This window comes from Trichomycterus rosablanca, chromosome 18 (assembly GCF_030014385.1).
Source record: "Trichomycterus rosablanca isolate fTriRos1 chromosome 18, fTriRos1.hap1, whole genome shotgun sequence".
Lineage (NCBI taxonomy): Eukaryota > Metazoa > Chordata > Actinopteri > Siluriformes > Trichomycteridae > Trichomycterus > Trichomycterus rosablanca.
The window spans coordinates 14,603,784-14,629,068 of record NC_086005.1 but is presented as its reverse complement, the minus strand read 5'-3'; the positions used below and the strand labels follow the sequence as shown (position 1 = coordinate 14,629,068).

General features: G+C 40.9%; 1 protein-coding gene across 1 annotated transcript in view; it reads left to right on the top strand.

The window, feature by feature from the left end:
* Positions 1-4,065: 4,065 nt before the first annotated feature.
* The window catches only part of unc5cb (unc-5 netrin receptor Cb), a 262,930-nt gene continuing 241,710 nt past the window's right edge, over positions 4,066-25,285 (top strand). The window contains exon 1 of the mRNA XM_063013743.1: positions 4,066-4,631. Coding sequence (XP_062869813.1) covers positions 4,514-4,631 — 118 coding nt within the window. The 5' untranslated portion in view covers positions 4,066-4,513. The remainder of the gene's footprint in view (positions 4,632-25,285) is intronic.

Here is a 25,285-nt window from a genome sequence, read left to right as displayed (position 1 = left end):
CCTTCTGTTTCTCTGCATGCTTTGTTAGCCCCCTTTCATGCTGTTCTTTAATGGTCAGGACTCTCCCTGGACCACCACAGAGTAGGTATTATTTAGGTGGTGGATCATTCTCAGCACTGCAGTGATACTGACATGGTGGTGGTGTGTTAGTGTGTGTTGTGCTGGTATGAGTGGATAAGACACAGCAGCGCTGCTGGAGTTTTAAATACCGTGTCCACTCACTGTCCACTCTGTTAAACACTCCTACCCAGTTGGTCCACCTTGTAGATGTAAAGTCAGAGACGATCACTCATCTATTGCTGCTGTTTGAGTTGGTCATCTTCTAGACCTTCATCAGTGGTCACAGGATGCATGAATGGATAAGACACAGCAGCGCTGCTGGAGTTTTTAAACACCTCACTGTCACTGCTGGACTAAAAATAGTCCACCAACCAAAAACATCCAGCCAACAGCGCCCTGTAGGCAGCGTCCTGTGACCACTGATGAAGGTCTAGAAGATGACCAACTCAAACAGCAGCAATAGATGAGCGATCGTCTCTGACTTTAATCCAAGTAATTGTAGAACTACAAAGTGCTTCTATATGGTAAGTGGAGCTGATAAAATGGACAGTGAGTGTAGAAACAAGGAGGTGGTTTTAATGTTATGGCTGATCAGTGTAAGTCCCTTGTGCTTTGTCATTCACTGATTTCTTTGAGGATTGACGCCTCTGACATATCTGCAATTTTAAAGGATTATTCCAGCACTTTTTAATCTAACTTATCACATCCTTTTAAGCATGTGAGCGCTTACCACAGAAAATAAATGATTTTGTAAATGATTTTCTTTCCCCAATTTTCTCCCCTGATCTAGCTGGTGTGCTAGCGTATTTTACCGCTGCGCCACCTGAGCGGCAGTCACTAGCATTTTATCAAATATGAATCACTTACATTTTTGGCCAGCTCTTTTTTTTATGTAATTCATAATATGGATGAGAAGTATTGCATAAAACTTCCTATTCTCCAAAAAAGGAAAATAATTAATGACAAATGCTTAATTCTACCTTGTGTAAAAATTGAAGAGTCTCACATGAGTAGATAGTCTTTCTGGACATTTTTCCCATTTTCTCTCTATTTCTGACCAAACAGAGCTACAGCCTACCACATGCCCCACACAACTGCTTCTTTACACCTGCCAGCAGTGGATTCTCATGCAGAATCCCACTGTGCCCTCTGTGAATCATCCACCACTCATGCAAATGAAGACAAATGAATGTCAGATCTTATCCAAATTTAATCTGCTCACTGTTATCTGTCTTTCTTAACACTGACACACTGCTTGAGTTGGTGCTTCCCACATTTGGAAATGTGTTGTTTGGATATATTGCACCAAAGCAGTTCTGCTATTGGTCAGCGATGGAAATGTGAGCTTTGTAGTGTATTATATACATACCTATACCTATTATATACATAATAATTTCATGCTAAGTTTTGTTTTCAAGCAGTGCACGATTCTTTATGTAGTTTGGGTGGTTAGGGGTATTGTGTAACTATTTCACATACACATGTGGTGAGAGGCTAATCATTGCTCAGCACAAAATGAGAATGACACCCCAGTGCCTCATTAAGAACATGAAAACTCTGAATTAAAATAGTGTCGGAAGTCCAGGAGAGCAAAAAATAAAGGTACCCTAGCTTACCCTGTGTGATAATACAAACAAAGTCATTGCATGAGGGTCGCCAGTTTAGGTGGTTTAAGTATCTCAAACCTGGGCTTTGGCTGGGCCACTCAAGTACATCCAAGAACTTGCCCCAAATCAACTCGTGTTGTTTTGGCTGTATGATTTAGGTAATTGTCGAGATAAAAGGTCAACTGCAACTGATTTACAGATTGAATTTTATTATACTTGTCTTTTATTATACTTATCTATGCCTTTTCACAATTTAATAGCAGTGTTTCAAGGACAGTTCCTTGGACTTTATGGCTTGGTTCTGAAAATGCCGTGTATATAGTTGGCCCTTAAAGACCCAGGTGTGTTTCTCAGGTGTTTCTCTAGACCACAATTTGTGTCCAGATAACCTGATTTCTGTACCTGTATTATGGAGCATGCATCAAGAGAAAGGTGTGTGCCTGTCCAAATTATGTACAAACAATTTTGATAGACTACAGTTGCGTTCTAGACTAATTAGCGATAATTAAAGTGTACAGAATGTACATGACCTAAATTTTTTGTTTTGCCATGGTGATCCATGACCCATATTAGCCTGCAAAGGTTGAGCCTTTGGTGGGTCTTTCATACCAATCATAATAACCTGACCTGTTAGTGTTTACTACTTATTGTATGATTTTATTCTGCCTCTGTGAACATCAACAGAAGCTAAGATCACCACACAACCCATTCCCCCCACAGACACCTTTCCAGAAATCTCCTCACTTATTAAAAATCAATGGCAAACGAATGAGACAGTAAACCGCACAACAAACTGTTTGAAATTAAACCGAAGGTAGGAAAATCCTACATTAGAATGGACAGTCGTCTAAACCAGACTATTGTTACAAGATGCCTCATTGGACACTCCAAACTGACACGTAAGCACCTTTTTACAGGGGAAGTTGCACCAACTTGCCATCTATGCACAGCTACACTAACAAACAAACACATAGACAGACTGACGAGCACTAAACACAGAAAAACTGAAATTCTTTTTTTAATATTTTTTTACTTATGCATTTTTTTCCCCTTTTTCTTGCTTTTAGCGAGTCCAAATGCTCGATTGCGTAATGCTTCCTCTCCACCAATGCTGATCCCTGCTCTGATTGAGGAGAACGAAGCTACCCCCGACACGTGGGCAGCAAGCCATATGCATCTTATCACCTACACTTTGACGAGCGCAGTGCAACTCAGCGCTGTGTACAGAGAGATACACCCTGACAGCACTCTTTTCTCATCTCTGTTCAGGCACCATCAATCAGCCAGCAGAGGTCGTAATTACACCAGTTATGAGAAAGAGACCCCATCCGTCTGAGTCCCGCCCATATCTGAACAACAGGCTTTGTTGTTCATGTGGCTGCTCAGCCTAGCTGGCAGGCAGAGCTTGGATTCGATATGATGTATTCGAGATCCCAGCTCTGGTTCTAGCGTGTGTTTTTACCGCTTCGCCACCTGAGTGGCCAAGACTGAAATTTTTTACCAAAAACAATATACAAAACCTGCTTAGGACTACTTTTTGACACATTTAAATCTAAAACATGTTATTTGTTTTACAGTGATAGACTTAGGATACAACTTATGTACTGACTTATGTATCTTCAAGACCTTCATTAGTTGTCACAGGACGCGTTGTCACAGGACGCTGCTCATGGGGCGCTCTTGGCTGGATATTTTTAGTTGGTGGACTATCCTCAGTCCAGCAGTGACAGTGAGGTGTTTAAAAACTCCATCAGCGCTGCTGTGTCTGATCCACTCATACCAGTCAGTGTCACGGCAGTGCTGAGAATGACCCACCACCCAAATAATACCCTAATAATACTCTGTAGTGGGCCTGTGGGGGTCCTGACCATTGAAGAACAGCATGAAAGGGGGCTAACAAAGCATGCAGAGAAACAGATGGACTACAGTCAGTAATTGTAGAACTACAAAGTGCTTCTATATGGTTCGTGGAGCTGATAAAATGGACAGTGAATGTAGAAACAAGGAAATGGTCTCTTGAACATGCTTTTGGTTTCATTACACTTTACAAAATGTTTCAACTGTTCCAGAAATGGGGTGTGTAAGTTGGCACATAAATCTAACCTAAATAATGAAAGGGGGTGCATTTCTGTACCCCCTGGTTCCTACACCCTTGTGAGCAGGCATTGTATTACTTAACTACAGCAATTAACATCCATTAAAGCACCTTATTAAGATGTTAACAAAACTATGTGTATTAGTGTGTACTAGTGTGTACTCATGGGTGCGTATATGTTTATGTAGGAGTGTGTGTGTGTGTGGAGAGAAAGCGTGTGTGTGTTTGGATTGGTGGATTGGTGGAAGCGGCATGGCGCTGGAGGAGCGCGCGCTGCTCGGGTACTCTGTTGGTCAGAAGGCGAGGAGCTGCACAGTGCGCACACACACGCGCACACACACACGCGCACACATGCTGTAGTGTTACTGCTGCTGTTAGACTGAAGGAGGAGATACACGCGCTGAACTGGCGGACTGAACAACTCGCGGCTTATCGGCTGGTAAACATGAGCTTAGGTTTTGGAGTACTGATCTGCACGCACGCGAGGCGCTGAATTAGCGGCAGTGAGCGCGAGCAGGAGCGCGTGCAGGAGCGGCGCAGTTCAGGGAATATTGACACCGATTCGTTCGTGCGGCTGTTCGGGCGGCTCGTGATAAGACTGACTGTGCTAAAACTTGGATCTGACGGACGCTGCGTTTAATGAACTATCCCATTCACGGCATAGCCACATCCCAGCCGGGCGAGTTATTTCTCATTGAACTATTTCTCTATTTTTGTGCAGCGGATACCTTCAGTTTCTGTGCAGCCTATCATGGGGAAAACTAGTGCAAAGACTGGGAGAAAGGAAAGCATGAGTACTGGATTCTTACTGCACATCATCTGTATATCCACTTTTGTCTTTACCCTCTGCAACACCAGTACTGCTCAAGGTAAGATTTCTTACCCCCCTAAGATTCGATCCTACTCCTACTCGCTCCGTATGGAGGACGACCGATGTGCGCAGTCAAGGCACCGCTTCTTATCCAAACCTAACAATGCACATGTCGGGGTCAAGTTTTATCCAGGCATTACATAGATCAGTCTGTGTTCTATGTCAGTCTATTACCGATACATGTGCGGACCCAGACCCACTATAAGACTATATAATCATTGCATTTTAAGGGAGCGCACTTTTCTTGCGCTCGTATTTCTAAGCCATTTTTGTATACGGAGTCGATTAATCGGATTAATGCTGTTCATTTAAATGGAAAAAGTAGCTCATTTACTGTTAATAGATACATTTAAAGATAAGATAAAACACTTATTGGTTTCCCTGGTTAAAAGGATTGCAAAAACCAGCATGAATCCAGAAGATCTGGGCAGAATGTGATTCGTTTCTACAGCCGCTTTTGAGAATCAAGCTGTTTGATGATAAAGACTAAAGTAAAACATTTTACACTCTTTTTAAAATAAGGAATTTCTTCTTCTTCTTCTTCTTCTTATTATTATTATTACAAAAAAAAAGAATAACAAGATTAACAAGAATAATAAAAGGCCATTAAAGTTGCTACAGTCTTCAGCATTTACCTTTTACTAAATTAGGCTTATACAGGCTACTAAAGGGAAAGAATAAATAAGTAAATAATTAAATAAATAAATAAATAAGGAACTTTAACTTTACCGTACAGTGTCGTTTACAAAGTTGTGCATTAAAATATTTTTCAGAATAAATAAGTATAAATAAATACCAACAAAACAGAAGTAATAAAGTTAACAACAGAAACTACCAAAACAACAACATTAATATTCTAATAAATTATAATAGACAGATAAATAAGCCCATTTTTTCTTAATAATAATAATAAAATAATTAGAATACTACTACTACTAATAATAATAATTACTATTATTATTATCTATGTTATTTAATGTAATGTTTATTTAAAATTTGAAATGCCCAATATCAGACATTGCAATACATTTTTAAAGTATTAATTACAGTACACAGTAATCATAATGTTTCACCTCAACTAAGTACAAATCAGTGGTGCCACTTTAAAAAAAAAAAAAAAAAAAAAAAAAGGCACAACCTGGCTGTTGTAAAATACAATATAACATAAGAACAAAATAATATTATTAAAAATGACAATAATAATAATGATAGATAGATAGATAGATAGATAGATAGATAGATAGATAGATAGATAGATAGATAGATACTTTATTAATCCCGAATGAAATTAAGGAAATTAAATAATATTATTCATAGTACCTGAAGATTTTTTTTCTGCACTACACATGTATGAGAATATTTTGTTTTGCTGAGATTTGGAAATGGAATGGCCACAAAAAGTGGTGCCACATTAAGAATTTTGTTCAGAATTTTATTTTAAACAATAAAAGGAACTATCTATCTATCTATCTATCTATCTATCTATCTATCTATCTATCTATCTATCTATCTATCTATCTATCTATCTATCGATACAAGCAAAGATATGAATATAATAACATATTCTAATCTTAACATAATATCTATTGCACAACATATTGTAAGACAAAAATTAAAAATAAAACAATAATTAACAGTCCTGTAATTATTATTAGAATGAACCCATTTGTGCTAATCGTTGTTGTTCTTTTGTTAGTGTAATATCCACACGCAAAAGTACATAACTACAAATCCATGACTACACAGTTACAGTCAAAGTTAAGTTCACATTCCTAGCAAAGAGAATAGCGCTTGTGAGTGATGATTCCCACAGATCAAAGCTTTCTGCTGATTAATGATGAATAATGTGATGGTTTACGGGTCATTAACTAGTATATCAAAACTCTAACTCACCAACTTTGCTTATTACTGTATCTGGACTATATAGGCTGTTAGAGATGTGTTATATGGTGAAAAAGTGACAATTACAGTACAGAATGTCAAAATATTTTTATTAGCTGAGATTTGCTTACAAAGTGTCAGTAAAGTGGCAGTTCTACAAATAAAATGGGATTTCTTAATAATAGAAAATAATATGATTATAATTTTTTAAGTGTATCATGGCAATATTTATTGTAATATTAATGTCATTATTTCACCTAGCTCTACTAATGTAGTTTTGTTAGAAAGCCTAAGTGAATTTCAGCATGCTTCATATAAGTAGCCCTATGGACGCTGAAATGCACATGCTACTCCTCACTCTTTACAATAGAATTAGTTTCTGTAATGAATCTATAATGCAGTGATAGTGTGTAGGCAATACATTTGCAATAGATACCTTCCTGCTAAGTGATTTCAACCTTTCAACCAAGACAGCTCTATCTTATCATGGAATAACCTAATGGCATACAGCTATGGCAGTACTGAGAGAAGAATGGCTGTGACCTTTATGCCTGGTGCTGCTGTTTGGTTGCAGACACAAATGTAAAGTTTTAACAATAAAGACTCCAACTGATTTACATCAAATATGGGTTTATGATTGGAGCAGACAGGCGCAGTATGTTCAGACTACTTGTTCCTGAGAGAATGGCACCTGTGTGTAAGCTCTCTTGTCTCAGCTATTTTTCCTTTTCGCTGCTTCCATTAGGGTGGCCACTGCGAATCATTCGACTGCATATTTGATTCGGCACAGTTTTTTATACAGGATTCCTTTCATGATCCAGTCCTCCAGTCCGAGGGGTTCACTGATGTATGCCCCTAACCTCTAATGGCTAGGTGAAGCACTGCCATGCGCCTTTTGTATTTGTGAGCCCAGCCAGGAACTCTGGTACTGGCCTTACGTTGCTCTTACCATTACAATTACAGCACATAATTGTATTAAGTGTATGTTTCATAGCCTTGGTAAATTCCAGTATTATTTGTGGGGATTAATAACATGTAGACATGTAAATGTTTACTGTATATATACATACATTTTACTGTATATATTTCACCTTTGGAATTAAGAATTAAATAGAACCTATTTAATACAGACTATTTCTGAACCCAAAAGTGTTTTTAAGACTCGACTCTAGCGACCAAGACTAGACCACGCTCAGCGCTCAGTTCTTTTGGGACCTGCTTTTAAATGTTGGTTTGTAGTACACAAAACCCAGTAGCGCTTTGTATTTATGTGCTCTGAAATAGACTAGATATATATTTCATGATGGCAAGTATAAATGATCAGATATTCCGGAATCCAGGTCCGTGAGACCGTGTTCCTTGCTTTTTCCCCCCCTCCCGTTCTTATCAATAATTCAAAATAAAGACACTTAGCACGTGTATTTAGTGTGAGTGTAACAACAAGCGTATTAATATTCGATGTTTTGATGTGGGGTTATCATGCAAATTGAATCCGATTGATTTTTTTTTTTTTTTGTGGATACTGCTATTTAAAGAAATCCTGTTGGGATTCGGTGGTTATGGCGCTCTTAATACTTCGTAAGCCCTTGTTTAGGCAGCGCTTCATATACCTTACCAGAACATGCACTTCTTGGGCTTTACATGCTTGGAGACATGGCTTGTGTGTGTATATTGTTATAGTATGGCTGTTAAAAGACTCATTTACACCAGATACTTTCATTTGCTCACTTTGCTCAGGTTGAACTGAGGATTTTATGCTCATGCTTATATCCCAGGACCAACTCCTCATATTGTCACCCCTCATATTAGAATGTATGGTTTACCCTGTTTAGCCTCAATAAGCAAGCGATATTACGTAAAATTACCCGCTGCTAATATTCTGCATATAATATCAGACTGGCACAAACACATGCTCACAAAAGCGGCACTTCAAATTACACTATATGGAACGCGCAATTTTCTAGAAATGTATAGCTTTAAAAAGTCAATTTCCAGCCCTAGTGAGGATGTAAAATATGTTTTGGAACACAGCTTAAGGCATTGTGTGATATCACGGCTCTCAATGTAATTGCAGGGTCAAATAAATTAACTATTTAACATACATAATACAGATTTGTGCATTTTTTGTGCTTTAGAAATCATCATTCGTCATTTAAATTCATTCAAATGTTGCTTAATCAATTCGTAGGAATATTTTATTGTTTACTCAATATTGATACACCACAATGGATATAACACCAACCCTAGATTTTTTTATGCCTGTACAGTGGTACCTTGAAACCCGGTGTTAATTGGTTCTGGGAGTGGCGTTAAGTTTCAAGGTATTTTTCCCATAAGGATGTATGGGAAACCTGTTAATGCGTTCCATGCTCCTGATAAACTGCATATATTTTAGGCTAATGTAAAATAATGGGGTTGTTTTGCACTTTACCTTTATTCTTTATTGTTTCCTTATGCTTCTTAATCGTGGAGATGCTTGATCTTGGAATACCCTATTCCGTTTACATGAGAAGCGGCGAAATAGCTTTTGCACCGGCTGTACCGTTATTTCCTATGGAGTGTGGCGGTGCACAAAGCTTAACGTCACTTAAGCTTAAGTTTCATTAGTGGAGATCTTATGAGCAGTAATAATTAAGAGAGGTTTAGTGTTCATATGTCGTTCTTTTAACACATTAAGTCACATTAAGCTTGTTTTAACAATAAGTGTTTTAGCCTCTCTCGGAAGAGCTGATTCTCACAATTTCTCAGCACCCCGAGCTATAACACAAGTTTAAAAGTGAAACAGGAGAAAAATCCAGCTAAACACAGATACATGTGGTTTAAGGGTACAAATGTCTCAAGGAAGAATGTCAAGTTTTAAAGATTTCAAGTATAGGTGACGTCGAGTTACAAGGTACTACTGTATTTAAATGGAAGTGCATCATGGGGCCAACACAGTGAATCTTTGCACCCCCAGTCTTCCACGGTTGCTATTTTAACTTTTAACTCGCGTCTCTTAAGTCAACGCATTCAATTAATCATTTTAGTTACGCTCATCACGGTTCAGAGTCTGCACTGCTTCAGAGTCAAGTTTCTGTACGTTGTACGTTCCAGATGTCACGTTAAGACACGAAACCGAGACGCAGCCTTTATTCTTTGCCATTTTAAGCCGAGGCCTCTGGCTTATGGGTTTAAGAGACGAGGCTGATTGTTATCTGGGTAAACAGTTTCAGACTCCTTCTAGACACACAGGGACAGCATAAGTACCTTCTCTTGCCATTAAGAGCTAGTTTGCTAAATCTCCACCCGCTAATGTTTGACAGAGGCTTAAACACTCCCATAGTGGGGCTCTTGGATGGTCCAGGTGGCTGTTTTTTGCTGATCCTGTACTTATGATGTACACACACACACTAATTACGACTGAACTGATCCTGAACAACAAACCAAGAATTGCACAACTACTCAACATAATTAAGTTCGCCAACAAAGGGATCCTAAAATAACAGCCAACCCAGGACAGATATTAGATATGTGGAAAGCTTTTTGTTAGCAACTTTATCCTTCAGGTTTGTGCATTGTTAATGCCCAAACAGGACGTTTAGCCAGCTCCAGTTACTGAAGGGCACTGCAGAATGACATAATCCCTTTGCCCCAGACCCCATCCGAGACCAGTGGCATCGACTACCAAGGAAACACGAACCAGGTCACAGTGTGTCCATTAGGAAGTCAATATTCACAGAGAACAGAGAACATCGCTCCTTGTTTGCGCCTAATTAATAAGCCATGTGTTGTTTTTATAGAAACTAATGTGATATACACTTTCCGAATTGCTCAGGGATCAGCTACTTTCCGCTTCAGTTGTTAAGCAGTTGTTCTCGCTCTTCTAATACTACAAGTTTTTCACCCTCTGCTAGGATTTTCCACAACCCCTCATTTCCATTTGCTCTACACCTAATTAAGTTGTTCAAATCAAACAAAAATTTAACTAGGGATGCAAATTCTGCCAATTTCTTTTGACAGATAACCAAAAATAAAGTTTAAATAATGCTAGTAACAGTGTGGACCTGTGTTTACACCAGCAACAATGTGGACCTGTGATTACATTCGTAACGTATTGTTGATCTGGGATTGTGTTAGTAACAGTTTGGAGCTGTGATTGTGCTAATAACGTTGTATAGAGCTGCGATTGTGCTAGTAACATGGTGTGGTCTAGTGTTACACAGTATGGCATTGTAATTGTTATTAACATAGTGTGGACGTGTGATTGTGCTAGTAACAGTGTGGACCTGTGTTTACGTTGGTAACATGTTGTTGATCTGGGATTGTGCTAGTAACAGTGTGGACCTGCGTTTACACTAGTAACAGTGTGGACCTGCGTTTACACTAGTAACAGTGTGGACCTGCGTTTACACTAGTAACAGTGTGGACCTGCGTTTACACTAGTAACAGTGTGGACCTGCGTTTACACTAGTAACAGTGTGGACCTGCGTTTACACTAGTAACAGTGTGGACCTGCATTTACACTAGTAATAGTGTGGACCTGCGTTTACATTAGTAACAGAGTTGACCTGTATTTACGTTGGTAACATTGTTGATCTGGGATTGTGTCAGTCACAGTGTGGACCTGTGATTATAGCTAGTGAATAGCATGGTGTGGCTAGCTAGTAACACAGTATGGTCCTGTGATTGTTAGTAACATAGTGTGGATGCGTGATTGTGCTAGTAACACAATGTTAAGCTGTGATTGAGCTAGTAACATAGTGTGGATCTGTGATTATACTAGTAAAATAGTGGGGTTTTCTGGTAACACAGTGTGGGCCTGTGTTTATTGTGGTAACACAGTGGTCCTGTGATAATGTTAGTAACATAGTGGGGACGTGTGATTGTGCTAGTAACACAATACGGACCTGTGATTATACTGCTAACATAGTGTGGACCTGTGTTAATGCTAGTAACATAGTGTAGACCTGTAATTACGTTGGTAACATATTGTTAATCTAGGATTGTGCTAATAAGTGTAGATCTGTGATTGTGTTAATAACATTGTATAGACCCGTGATTGTGTTAATAACATTGTATAGACCTGTGATTGTGTTAATAACATTGTATAGACCCGTGATTGTGTTAATAACATTGTATAGACCCGTGATTGTGTTAATAACATTGTATAAACCTGTGATTGTGTTAATAACATTGTATAGACCTGTGATTGTGTTAATAACATTGTATAGACCTGTGATTGCGTTAATAACATTGTATAGACCTGTGATTGCTTTAATAACATTGTATAGACCTGTGATTGTGTTAATAACATTGTATAGACCTGTGATTGCGTTAATAACATTGCATAGACCTGTGATTGTGTTAATAACATTGTATAAACCTGTGATTGTGTTAATAACATTGTATAGACCTGTGATTGCATGTATAACATTGTATAGACCTGTGATTGTGTTAATAACATTGTATAGACCTGTGATTGCATTAATAACATTGTATAGACCTGTGATTGCTTTAATAACATTGTATAGACCTGTGATTGTGTTAATAACATTGTATAGACCTGTGATTGCGTTAATAACATTGCATAGACCTGTGATTGTGTTAATAACATTGTATAGACCTGTGATTGTGTTAATAACATTGTATAGACCTGTGATTGCATGTATAACATTGTATAGACCTGTGATTGCGTTAATAACGTTGTTTAGACCTGTGATTGCATTTATAACATTGTATAGACCTGTGATTGCGTTAATAACATTGTATAGACCTGTGATTGCATTTATAACATTGTATAGACCTGTGATTGTGTTAATAACATTGTATAGACCTGTGATTGCATGTATAACATTGTATAGACCTGTGATTGCGTTAATAACATTGTTTAGACCTGTGATTGCATTTATAACATTGTATAGACCTGTGATTGCGTTAATAACATTGTATAGACCTGTGATTGCATTTATAACATTGTGTAGACCTGTGATTGTGTTAATAACATTGTATAGACCTGTGATTGCTTTAATAACATTGTATAGACCTGTGATTGCGTTAATAACATTGTATAGACCTGATATGTGATTGTGCTAGTAACACAATGTGGACATTTGATTGTACTAGTAACATGGTGTAGATCTGTGTTAACGGTAGTAACATTGTGAGGACCTGTGTTGACACTAGGCTACTAGCACAATACAGACCTGTGATTTTGCTAGCACAATAGTGTGGACCTGTGATTAGCACTGCTGGATCGCTAAATTGCCACATTTACATTCATATAATTACAACCCTTGTTGGATGGGTGAATGAAACCTTGCTGATCACTGAGAATCCATCCATGCAGACTGGATTCTTTCCCATCATTCCCCCAGTGCCCAAATGGTCTGTAGGGCAGGGTGCGTGCTTAAATATGCAAAATATGCAGACACAGTCCAATTTGCAAAATTATGTGCACCTCAAACCAATTGTATCACCTTTATTTAAGCTGTGGCTTCTGGCCAGGTCTGGTTGTTACTATCAAGCCCATATTAGTGCTTTAGCAAAGCCTTTAGGGACCGTCCTCATACAGCGCCCCAGACAAGAGCTCCTTGTTTGTCTACGTAGCTCATAACGAAAAGCAAAAGCCAAATTCGCTGAAGCCACAACTCCTCCCGGGCTGGTCATAGCATGACTTCAGTTTTTCCGGATCTTTTTTCTCCCTGTCATGCGTTATTATTTGCCCTGTGAGCTTTGTTTATGCAGCCTGATTGCCGTGAAAATATTTTCCTTAATGCAACTGCTAGGCCCGAATTATAATTCTCGGTTCGCTTGCTAAATGTAAGAACATCCGATCGAGTGAATGTTATTACTATCATATTATAACTCTAACCACTTCCCTCATTGCCAAAGGTTGAAATCTCTGGGGTACTGCTAAGGTTACAGCCATCAAGCTCGCTCTTCGAGAGCACAAAGGCGGCATTGTACGCGGAGAAGGCTAGCTCTGGATGACCTAGTGCTGTACCACTTCGGTAATTCCCTGAGGATGACATGATGTAGGGCTATTTGTACTGGACGGGTTGGAAGTGTTGGGATGGGTGACACAAAGGCGCCCAGGGCTGGAAGTATAAATGTGGAAGGGTGTGGCGTGCAATCTGGGATCAAATGCCTCTGATGTTAACATTTAATTTACTAAGACTGGAAATTTCAACTGCCTACTTTAATCTGAGTTTAATGTCATCGGCGTAATGGAAACACCCCTGTGTATAAAATAATCAACGTTCTTGATATTTAAAGTTGAGCTTGACTTTAAAGCGTGGACATGCCGCAGTCAAATACACTGATCAGCCATAACATTAAAACCACCTCCTTGTTTCTACACTCACTGTCCATTTTATCAGCTCCACTTACCATGTAGTGGTACTTGCAGTTCTACAATTACTGACTGTAGTCCATCTGTTTCTCTGCATGCTTTGTTAGCCCCCTTTCACCCTGTTCTTTAATGGTCAGGACTCTCCCAGGACCACCACAGAGTAGGTATTATTTGGGTGGTGGGTCATTCTCAGCACTGCACTGACACTGACATGGTGGTGGTGTGTTAGTGTGTGTTGGGCTGGTATGAGTGGATCAGACACAGCAGCGCTGCTGAAGTTTTTAAACACCTCACTGTCACTGCTGGACTGAGAATAGTCCACCAACCAAAAATATCCAGCCAACGGCGCCGCATGGGCAGCGTCCTGTGACCACTGATGAAGGTCTAGAAGATGACCAACTCAATCAGCAGCAATAGATGAGCGATCGTCTCTGACTTGACATCTACAAGGTGGACCAACTAGGTAGGAGTGTCTAATAGAGTGGACAGTGAGTGGACACGGTATTTAAAAACTCCAGCAGCGCTGCTGTGTCTGATCCACTCATACCAGCACAACACACACTAACACACCACCACCATGTCAGTGTCTCTGCAGTGCTGAGAATCATCCACCACCAAAATAATACCTGCTCTGTGGTGGTCCTGTGGGGGTCCTGACCATTAAAGAACAGGGTGAAAACCAGAGCTGGGATTTCGATTACATCGTATCGATATGCTGTTGTTCACAGGGTGGGATGAGCCGGACCAGGGTTTCTCATAACTGGTGCAATTACGACCTCTGCTGGCTGATTGATGGCCCCTGCACAGAGTCGAGGAATAATGCGATCAGGGTGTGGCTCTCCGTGCACAAGGCTGATCCGCATATGAACTCGCCTCGTACGGGTGAAAAGATGCAGTCGGTACTGCACACATGTCGGATGGGGTGTGTGTCAGTTGCGGAGCTCCTCAGTCAGCAGTGGAGGGTTGTATCGGTAGAGGTGAAGCGTAACACAATCAGGGTATTTGGATACGACTAGATTAGGGGAGAAAATTTTGGGGAAAAGAGATTATTATGACAAGCTTAAGTAATTCTCCCAGAATATGTCACCACCATACCCCTAAGCATACATGTAGATAGAACTAAAGGTGCGGCCCTCAGCAGTTTTAACAGCTATCTTCTCTTGGCCCTGGGTAGCACGTGTGAGCCTGGTTTGCTATTTCTGGTGCCATTTTTTGGTGATAATTACTGTGAAAAGTGGCTTGCTGAGGCTGCAACTCCGAGATGCATTGCTCACCAGAGTCATCCAGCTGTGCAGGTAGGTTAGCCAACCAAAGGCAAAGCAATGACAGCCTCCACTGGTCTTTGTTAAAATAAATAAATAAATAAATAAACGCAGAGCGAGCGACTGAGTGCAATTAATCACCCACTGTCACCGGGGTAAGTACAGTCAAGGCATCAAAGTGCGAGTTCTATTAACGGTCCATTAGCGCAGGACTGCACGAGTACCGACACTTCAAGCCGGTTTCAGTGCAGAAGCGACTGACCCTTCTGTCAACAGTGCGACTACCTCTCACCGTAATGACCCCTTCACGCTACATTCTCTCAACACATCACACCTGTGTTATGGGTGTCATGCCACCCGTTTGATGTAAAATGAAACCCGGCCGCGCTCCGCTTTGTTTCTGGCTTACGCAGGTTCCTCTCTGCAGGGATGAGAGGAGCGTAAATGACGGTCTTTACCTTCTGTGAAGAGGGTAATTGTGATCAGAAAGTGGGGAGAGACGTGAGGTATTAGCGGTTTAGGAGGCCTCTTTGGGTCAGATTGGAGACCTGGCATTTTTCAGTGGTCATATAGCGCTATATATAATGCTAGTCATTTCAGTCTGTACTTTTGGCCTGAAAAATGTACTGTGTCCACATGCCACTAGGTGTATTATAGTTAATCACAATGAATGATGGGGACATTGGTAGCCTAGTGCAGGGTCCTGACTCTTGGTTGGTCGTGAGCCAAAAAAAAACATACATTGAACAGGCACATAAACATTAAATGAATTTGAACACAGACGCCCCCCTTGTGGATACCTTACTGTACATCTTGTAAACCACATTGAGACCAGATATTTAGTTTTGATGCATTGTTGGTGTTGCCTGGGTCAGGTGTGTTGTTCCACACCACCAGTGGACATTATGTTGCTGTACACTGATAAGCCAAAACAATCGTATGCTGACCCCTTAAGACATGTGAAAGAGTCCTGAGGTAGTCAATACAAGGAAGGGCGGCACGGTGGCTAAGTGGGTAGCACTGTCGACTCACAGCAAGAAGGTCCTGAGTTCGATCCCCAGGTGGGGCAGTCCGTGTCCTTTCTGTGTGGAGTTTGCATGTTCTCCCCGTGTCTGCGTGGGTTTACTCCGGGTTGGAGCTACAGTAGCCCCTTAGTTGGTAGTTGGTCCATACCAAACAAAATAGTCTTCATTACCTCTGGAATCAATGAGTCTTGGCTGCCCAACAACCTCTTTGTTACTTCTTTTTGTAGACCATTGTCGATGGGTACACACCACAGCTGCCAGTGAGCACACATTTCTGTTTCAGAAATGCTTCAACCCAGTGCTCTGGCAATAACGATTAGGCATGTATCAAAAACACACAGGTATTTATACCTGATCATATCTGCTGCATTTAACTTGTGAGCTATAAGCCTGAATTTTAATATATCATCCAATGGAACATGCACAAGTGTTGGGAAATGGACATTAAAATGTCTTATTTTAGAAAGTGGCCACAATATTTTAGTTCATCAGTGTATACTTACCAGTGTGTACTTAGTGCATAAGTACCATTAAACCATTAAAAATATAAAAACAAACCTTTATAAAGCAAATGTTGGCACAAAGTTAACAACTGTTATGAGAGTTCTTTAAAAAAGTTTCTGCACTTTTATTATTTGTTTTTGAAATTCATAGCCACCTTCCACTTTATTTTGCCCAGCGTTGTACCAACTTTTATTGGCATCAGCAAAAAATTGTCTTGGTTGAGCACGTAGCCACTGCTTTCACATCATCACATAAAATCATCTTCCCCTTAAAGCTTCTTTGAGCGTTCAAAAAGATGGAAATCAGACGGTGCTGAATCCGGACTATAAGCTCTCTCTCAGTCTCTCAGACACGAACAATTATTACTCCTCCCTCCCTCATCGTTTCCAACCAAAATATAAAAGTGCAGAAACTTTTTGAAGATCCTTCGTATAATAGAATGTTGCATTGAAGCACCTTTTAAGAAAACAGTGTCAAACTGTACGATTGAGTTTGCGTATTAAAGTTTGAGACACTTGGCTTGCTTATAATAGGGATAAATAGTACCCCAGTGTAAAAACAGCTCAGTTTTAGTGCAGATTGCAGCCAACTTTTGCAACGACTTACCCCACATGTTCCCCACTGAGATCATGGCTGACAAAGCAGGAATAACTCCTGACTAACAATGTGGTTACTGCTAATACTGTAAAAAATGTAAGATTTAAATATGTTTTTGTGTACATTTCAACTGTAATGCATTGTGTTCTCAGTGGGCTGGAGATTAAATGAAGCGGAAAACTTGAAGCTCTTTTGTTCGAGCAAACTCCTGCAATAATAAAAGTTTTGTAATCGCCAGCATTGACTGCTAACTTACAAGTAAACATTCCTACAGTCTGAAATCAGGGGAGGCTTGGCGAGGGGGTTAGAAACACGCCGCATGCTGCGTATCGCGTTCTTGATCTGCCGATATAAACAGCCTGAAGTGGCACCGAAAGAAGTGGCTTCTAAGCCTAGGCTTTTATTCTGCCTCTGATGGCACTTCTGCTCCACAATCTCTGAAGATGTCTACAGGGATGGCATCGCTGAGTGCCACAAAGTGGTGTTAAAAGCAGCTCTCGTTGCTCAGCTGTCCCATACCTGCGTAATACACGAAGATAACACATATTAGCTTGAAGCTGCTAGCCTTTTCCAGGCTTCGAATGTAAGATTTGCTGGGTGTCGATCTAACTTAGATCTGTATCTTTGGGAAGACGTTGTACAGTGAGTAGAACGCTGGTCTTGCTTCGCCAGGCTATTTATGTTTTACAGCTAATGAGTTACAATTGAGCGCTGGCCAAATTGAACCTCATTGTTGCTCTGCTGTCCCAAACCTGCGTAACACACAAAGATAACGCACATTAGCTTCAAGCTACTAGCCTTTTCCAGGCTTTGAATGCAAAATTTGCCGGGTGTCAGTCTAATTTAGATCTGTATCTTTGGGAAGACGTTGTACAGTGAGTAGAACGCTGGTCTTGCTTCGCCAGGCTATTTATGTTTTACAGCTAATGAGTTACAATTGAGCGCTGGCCAAATTGAACCTCATTGTTTGGTTTCATGTTGCATACTAATGTGGGTGGAGTACCAGACAACATACTCTTTCGATCACTTTCCAGAGACCCTTGGTGTCTCATCCAGAAACTCGAGAAGGCCAGCGCGTTTGCATTTCCTGTCCCGGGTTTATCAGCGTCCCTGCTTTTGTTCCTCAGCCAGGCTGACCCAGGATGAAAGCATAGCTCAGATAAATGTTTGTGCTTTTTCGTTTTTATGAGGCTTAAATCAGGAACATACATTTGTCCCTTTGCTTTGAGATTCTTTCTGACCTCTGCTTTCTATTATGATGATAGCCAAACCTTGAAGTCAGAATGGTGAGTGCCGGTGGTGGTGGTGGGGGGTTTGCTTAGACTCTGTTGGGTAATGCTGGGTAATTAGAGAGACCCTGCCCCAGGGGAAGGAAGCCCATTCGGACTGATTGTACTTTGTAATACTCAGGTCTCTTATTACCGTCGGCAGGTGCTTTATGGGGAATGTCAAAGCCGTTTCTGAGAAATGCTCGGTTAACTTTTGGGGCGAGGTAAATGAGAAGCTCTAATGTTAAACAGGCCCCCTTGCAGCATGCTCATATTAGGTTAGAACGTGGGTCTGCTCAGGCTTCCCTGCAGGTCATCATTTTGAGAATGGAGACGCCACGTCTAATCTGCAGACCGTCCGCGTCTGGACTGCGTCACAGATGGAGTTAGGGAGATAGGGATAGAGGTCTTAAACTTTCTTAGTGAACTTTCTTTCCTAGCCTCAACTGTGTTATACATATATACACTGATCAGCCATAACATTAAAACCACCTTTCTACACTCACTGTCCATTTTATCAGCCCCACTTACCATATAGAAGCACTTTGTAGTTCTACAATTACTGACTGTAGTCCATCTGTTTCTCTGCATGCTCTTCATGCTGTTTTTCAATGGTCAGGGCCCCCACGGGACCACTACAGAGCAGGTATTATTTGGGTGGTGGATCATTCTAAGCACTGCGGTGACACTGACATGGTGGTGGTGTGTTAGTGTGTGTTGTGCTGGTATGAGAGGATAAGACACAGCAGCAATGCTGATGGAGTTTTTAAACACCTCACTGTCACTGCTAGACTGAGGATAGTCCAGCAACCAATAATATCCAGCCAACAGCGCCCCGTGGGCAGCGTCCTGTGACCACTGATGAAGGTCTAGAAGATGACCAACTCAAACAGCAGCAATAGATGAGCGATCGTCTCTGACTTTACATCTACAAGGTGGACCAACTAGGTAGGAGTGTCTAATAGAGTGGACAGTGAGTGGACACGGTATTTAAAAACTCCAGCAGAGCTGCTGTGTTTGATCCACTCATACCAGCACAACACACACTAACACACCACCACCATGTCAGTGCAGTGCTGTTAGTGTGTGTTGTGCTGGTATGAGTGGATCAGACACAGCAGCACTGATGGAGTTTTTAAACACCACACTGTCACTGCTGGACTGAGAATAGTCCACCAACCAAAAAGGCCCGTGGTGGCTAATGGACTACAGTCAGTAATTGTAAAACTACAAAGTGCTTCTATATGGTAAGTGGAGCTGATAAAATGGACGGTGTGTAGACACAAGGAGGTGGTTTTAATGTTATGGCTGATCAGTGTATTTTCCTATGTCTCTGTTTAATGATCAAGAGGACAGAGATGATATAAAGAAAATACACTCATTTTTAAAAGTGTCACTGTAAACCTCTTCAGTTTTCTTTCTGTTAAATGAGGTGCTAAATTAGTGGCATGCATTGTGTGATTCATTCTGTGCCTCTGTAAGAGCAGGGGTGTGAATCTGACAAAGCGTTTTGTGAGAAATAAGAGCTGCACTACTTTTACTCATAATTTACCTTCTCTCACATCCCATTTCTCATGTCACTACATCTTCAATTGAAAAGTCCAAATGAGAGCCTAGAGAGACGCATGTTTATGTTTCGACTCTTCCACCGCAATTTGCTTTCATGTCCCGCTGAAATTCCCTCATTTTCTTTCGCCAGCGTTCATCCCGGGCTGAATTGCTGGCCTTTCTTTTTTTGAAACCCATTATTATGTTTGCTGTGGTGGCATTTTTTTTGTGTGTTTGTGATGTTAGTCGTATGTTTGGGAAGCCTGCACTCAGCATATTTGAGTGCAGCCACATCTACAGGCTGGGTCTCCAGGGCCCGAAGAGCTGGGAGTGCTTAACTGGGCTATGCTCGCTGGGGCTAATTTTGCAAGCGCGTGGCCCGACAATCGTACGCTACTATGTCTCGCTAATGAAGGCTTTCTGCATGACCTGCCACCAGGCAGACCTGCAGAGACAATCCTGCAATCACATGTTCCTCATAAAGGAACCTTAGATTGTCGGGTTCGGATGAAAATGACGAGCGGGCCAACGCAAGATGCTCATTGCGAGAGTTAATCATTGGCGAGTGTAATGAGAACGCTTTACAGTGACTGGGAAGAGCTCTTAATTCTGACCTTGACTGACTGAAAAAAGCGGGCTAGATCCGTCCACTTCCTGTGATTACGCCTTACCGCTGCAAACAACGCTGAAGAAAATTGGTAGGAGTGAAATGATAAGGTATGGACTAAAGGACAGAGTGTATAAGGTTATAAAAAGCAGATCCTACAGTAAACTGTAGTTTACCACTACTAAGGAAGACCTTCAAAAGGAAGTGGATAAATAATACATCCTGTGCTTAGAGTAATTTAATGGATACACAGAACCCAGTATATATAAAGTTGAGACTCAGCAGTCTGAAGCTCCTGGCTGGGGGAATATAGCAATGACTCTTTATATATACACATTTAAAATAGCAAGCAACCATTTGCCATTACGTAAGCAATACCATGTTCTTCCCTCAAGCTGAAAAAGTGCTTAGATTTATAGTTTATTAGTTTTTTTTATGTCTTGTCCACTGCTATTCATTTGAAGAAATCAGTTTCTTTAGAATTAAAATAATAAAAGTACAAATTTACAATGACAATGAAATAAATATACACATTAAAACCACCTCCGTGTTTCTACACTCACTGTCCATTTTATCAGCTCCACTTACTATATAGAAGCACTTTGTGGTTCTACAATTACTGACTGTAGTCCATCTGTTTCTCTACATGCTTTGTTAACCCCCTTTCATGCTGTTCTTCAGTGGTAAGGACTCTCCCAGGACCACTACAGACTAGGTATTATTTAGGTGGTGGATCATTCTAAGCATTGCAGTGACAATGACATGGTGGTGGTGTGTTAGTGTGTGTTGTGCTACTGGAAGGTTTTTTAAAACATTATTAGACACTCCTACCTAGTTGGTCCACCTTGTAGATGTAAAGTCAGAGACTCATCTATTGCTGCTGTTTGAGTTGGTCATCTTCTAGACCTTCATCAGTGGTCACAGAATGCTTTCCCCGGGGCGCTGTTGGCTGGATATTTTTGGTTGGTGGACTATTCTCAGCGCAGCAGTGACAGTGAGGTGTTTAAAACTCCAGCAGCGCTGCTGTGTCTTATCACTTCACCACCATGTCAGTGTCACTGTAGTGCTGAGAATGATCCACCACCCAAATAATACCTGCTCTGTAGTGGTCTTGAGGGGGTCCTGACCATTGAAGGACAGTATGAAAGGGGGCTATATGGTAAGTGGAGCTGATAAAATGGACAGTGAGTGTAGAAACAAGGAGGTGGTTTTAATGTTATGGCTGATCAGTGTATAATCTTTATTATAAGTGGGTGCACAAGTGGCCCAACAGTAAATTATGCTACATTTACATTTTCAGCATTTAGTAGACTCCTTATTCAAATCGACTTACAGTTGAGACGGTACAGATTACAAGCAATTGAGGGTTAAGGACCTTGCGCAAGGGCCCAACAGTGGCAATCTGGCAGATGTAGGTCTTGAACCAGCAACTTCCTGATTACTAGTACTAGTTTTGAGCCCTCTGCCATGGATCCAAGGTTCAAATCAGCAGAACAGGGGTACTACTTTCTTTCTTTTTTTTTTTAAATCATTAAATTGCCCGTCTTCCTCTGTTAGGGGTCATAAACCTGGCTGCATGTGGTCAAATACACAAAATTTGCTCAGCAGTGTAAACTGATATACCATTCATCCAGGCATTAACGGCTCTCTTTACCATTCCTTCACAAGACGAATGATTCAGTCACACAGTATGAAGTAAAGTCAGACACCCTGCCAATTTTTGGCTCCTGTCTGACTGGGGAAAGGAGACTCGAGGTGTGTGGTAGGGCCCGTCTTTCCGAGGAGTCGTCAGATTTGAATTACAAGTCTCGAATGCTCGCCTTCTAATACCAGGCACATAAATTTGGACCCTCTCGTACGGCTCTTGTTATGGAGAAAGGGCGTCTGTAAATCCCTGTTGCATTTTGTGTTATATCAGTGTTATTAGGAGCAAAGTGTTTTATTTGGCAGCCTCGTGCCTGGAAATGTGAGCACTGGAGGCCGAAGGGGGGGGGGGGGTTGCAGAAGTAATCCTGGCATACATAATCTCCACAAGAAAACATTCAGACACATTAAATGTACCTATTCTGGACCAATTTGTGCTCCGCTTTGTTTCAAACCAAAACAATAGTGTGATAAACAAGGAATACAGTGTTTGAATTGGTGAGTTTAGTCGGCACATGGGGGAATGTAGTCACCAAAGTCAGATATAACAATTTCTTTTCACTCTCCTTGTTGTACAAATGATTTTGTATGGAAATCTGATCTCTTTTGTGGCGCTCTCAGGAACACAAGGGACCTACTGTTGCAACCCTGGGTGCGATTTGTCATTCTGGCAGTTGTTTCCACACTGATTGAATTTCAGAGACATGGGCTGGTGAAATATGGGCATAAGTATTTATATTTGAAGCCTGGGTCTTTTTGTGTGTTTTTTGCTTATTTGGTTTGCTTTGAGAAGCACTTGACAAAATGCAGGGAATTATTTCAGCGGTTTGGCTTTGTTGGTGAAAATTGTTCAGGAAGTCGTAGCTGTGTTTTACGTTGCTATATAACATTATAAAAAAGAGGCCAAAGCCTTTCAGGATTTTACTAAAATTACTATTAATACTCTATGTTCTTGTGAGACTTTTTTCTATATCACACAGTTTCTACACACATTGTCCATTTTATCAGCTTCACTTACCATATAGAAGCACTTGTCGTTCTACAGTTACTGACTGTAGTCCATCTGTTTCTCTGCATGCTTTGTTAGCCCCCTTTCATGCTGTTCTTCAATGGTCAGGACCCCCACAGGACCACTACAGAGCAGGTATTATTTAGGTGGTGGATCATTCTCAGCACTACAGTGACACTGACATGGTGGTGGTGTGTTAGTGTGTGTTGTGCTGGTATGAGTGGATCAGACACAGCAATGCTGATGGAGAACTTCAAAGTGCTTCTATATGGTAAGTGGAGTTGATAAAATAGACAGTGAGTGTACAAACAAGGAGGTGGTTTTAATGTTATAGCTGATTAGTGTGCATTTCATTACATTACATTTTTAGCATTTAGAAGATGCCTTTATTCAAAGCGACCTACATTGCAATTGAGGTTAAGGGCTTTGCTTAAGGGCCCAACAGCAGCAGTCTGACAGTGGTGGGGCTAGAACCAGCGATCATTTATGTGAAATGTATCACCCTGGTGGCGTAGCGGGATATTCCGCTAACACATCAGCGCCAAGAATTTGAACTCCACCAGTTGGCTGGGCACCATCTAGCGGGCATTACTGGCAGTGCCTGCAGCAGACACGTCTCTGCTAGGGCGGGATGTCCGGACTATGTGGGTGGGGTCTTCAAACGCTGTGTAAGGACCCTGATTGGCAGATAGAGAGTGCATAGGTGAAAAAGGAATACACCCACCTCGACTGCAATCAGGGATCCCCCAGCAACGGAAGACAAACTGACTATGCTAAATTGCGAGACAATGGGAGAAAATGCATAAATAAAATAGAGAAAAAAATGTATGTAAAATTTTATGCCAGCCCAAGATTGTGTGATCATTTATGTAAAAAAAGGTTTGATGGATGAATATTTGGTCAGGGCACTATACTGTGAAATAATAGGTGGAAAAATACCTGGCAGCTTGGCACAGCTCCATGCCCTTTGTTTGCACGGTGGTCTGCAATTTCTAAAAAACTTCACTCAGTTTTGTGTTCTCTAAATGCCCATAACGATTGCTGCCTCTGTAAGTGCATGTTGTCGTGCATGCACAATGCCTGCATTTCTAGGCCATATTGTTGTGATTATGTGTGTGGGTTGAAAGCCTTGGCTTACTTTTTTTATGTGAAAACAGTAGCCCCATTTTCCTCCGTGCTTTATCACTCCAGAAAGAGCCTCGTTTGAACCATTTGTGGGGATAAAATTGCTGTTCCAGTTTCTCTCCCTCCCCGAGATACAGTATACTCGAGATGAGGCTGATAATAATTTCGCTAACTGGTGCCATGCACTGCAGCTCTCAGCAGACACACGTGTCCCTGGAGTTGGAAGTCTGTGGCTTAGTAGTAAAACAATACTAACTGATTTGCAAAAGCATTAAGAGACAGAGTTATTTAGTGTTGTTCTTTAGTATTCAGCCTCAAATCCACCCCCCCCCCCAACCCTTATATTGGAATCAGACAAATACAAAAACTGTACAAATTGTTTGCTACCCCTCCCTGTTTGGTACTTGGTTGTTCCACATTTGGCGGCTATTGAAGTCTGAATGTATTTTAATTAATGCCACAATGTTGCAAGACACCAAGTTCATTAAGTTCTGCCAGGTTAGTTGGGAAGGTTAAGTAGAGTACTGCATATGTTGGGTTTCAATACAGATGTTTAGAAGAACCAGGATGAAGACTGACTGTGCCATTGATGGTCATCCATAGTCTCAGGTTGGAGTTTGACAGAACCGCATTAATTTTCTCATTAATCCTGACCAGATTGCTCAGCCCTGTTGTTAAACAGCATCCACATGACACAATGCTACCACCACCATATTTTACAATGAGAATGATCCTACCCAGAATTGTGTCTTCTTCTATTCTGTTTATGCATTTTCTTCCAATTTAACGTAGCCAATTGGTCTTCCGCTGCTGGGGACCCTCATCAAGTCCAAGGAGGGTATATTATTACAT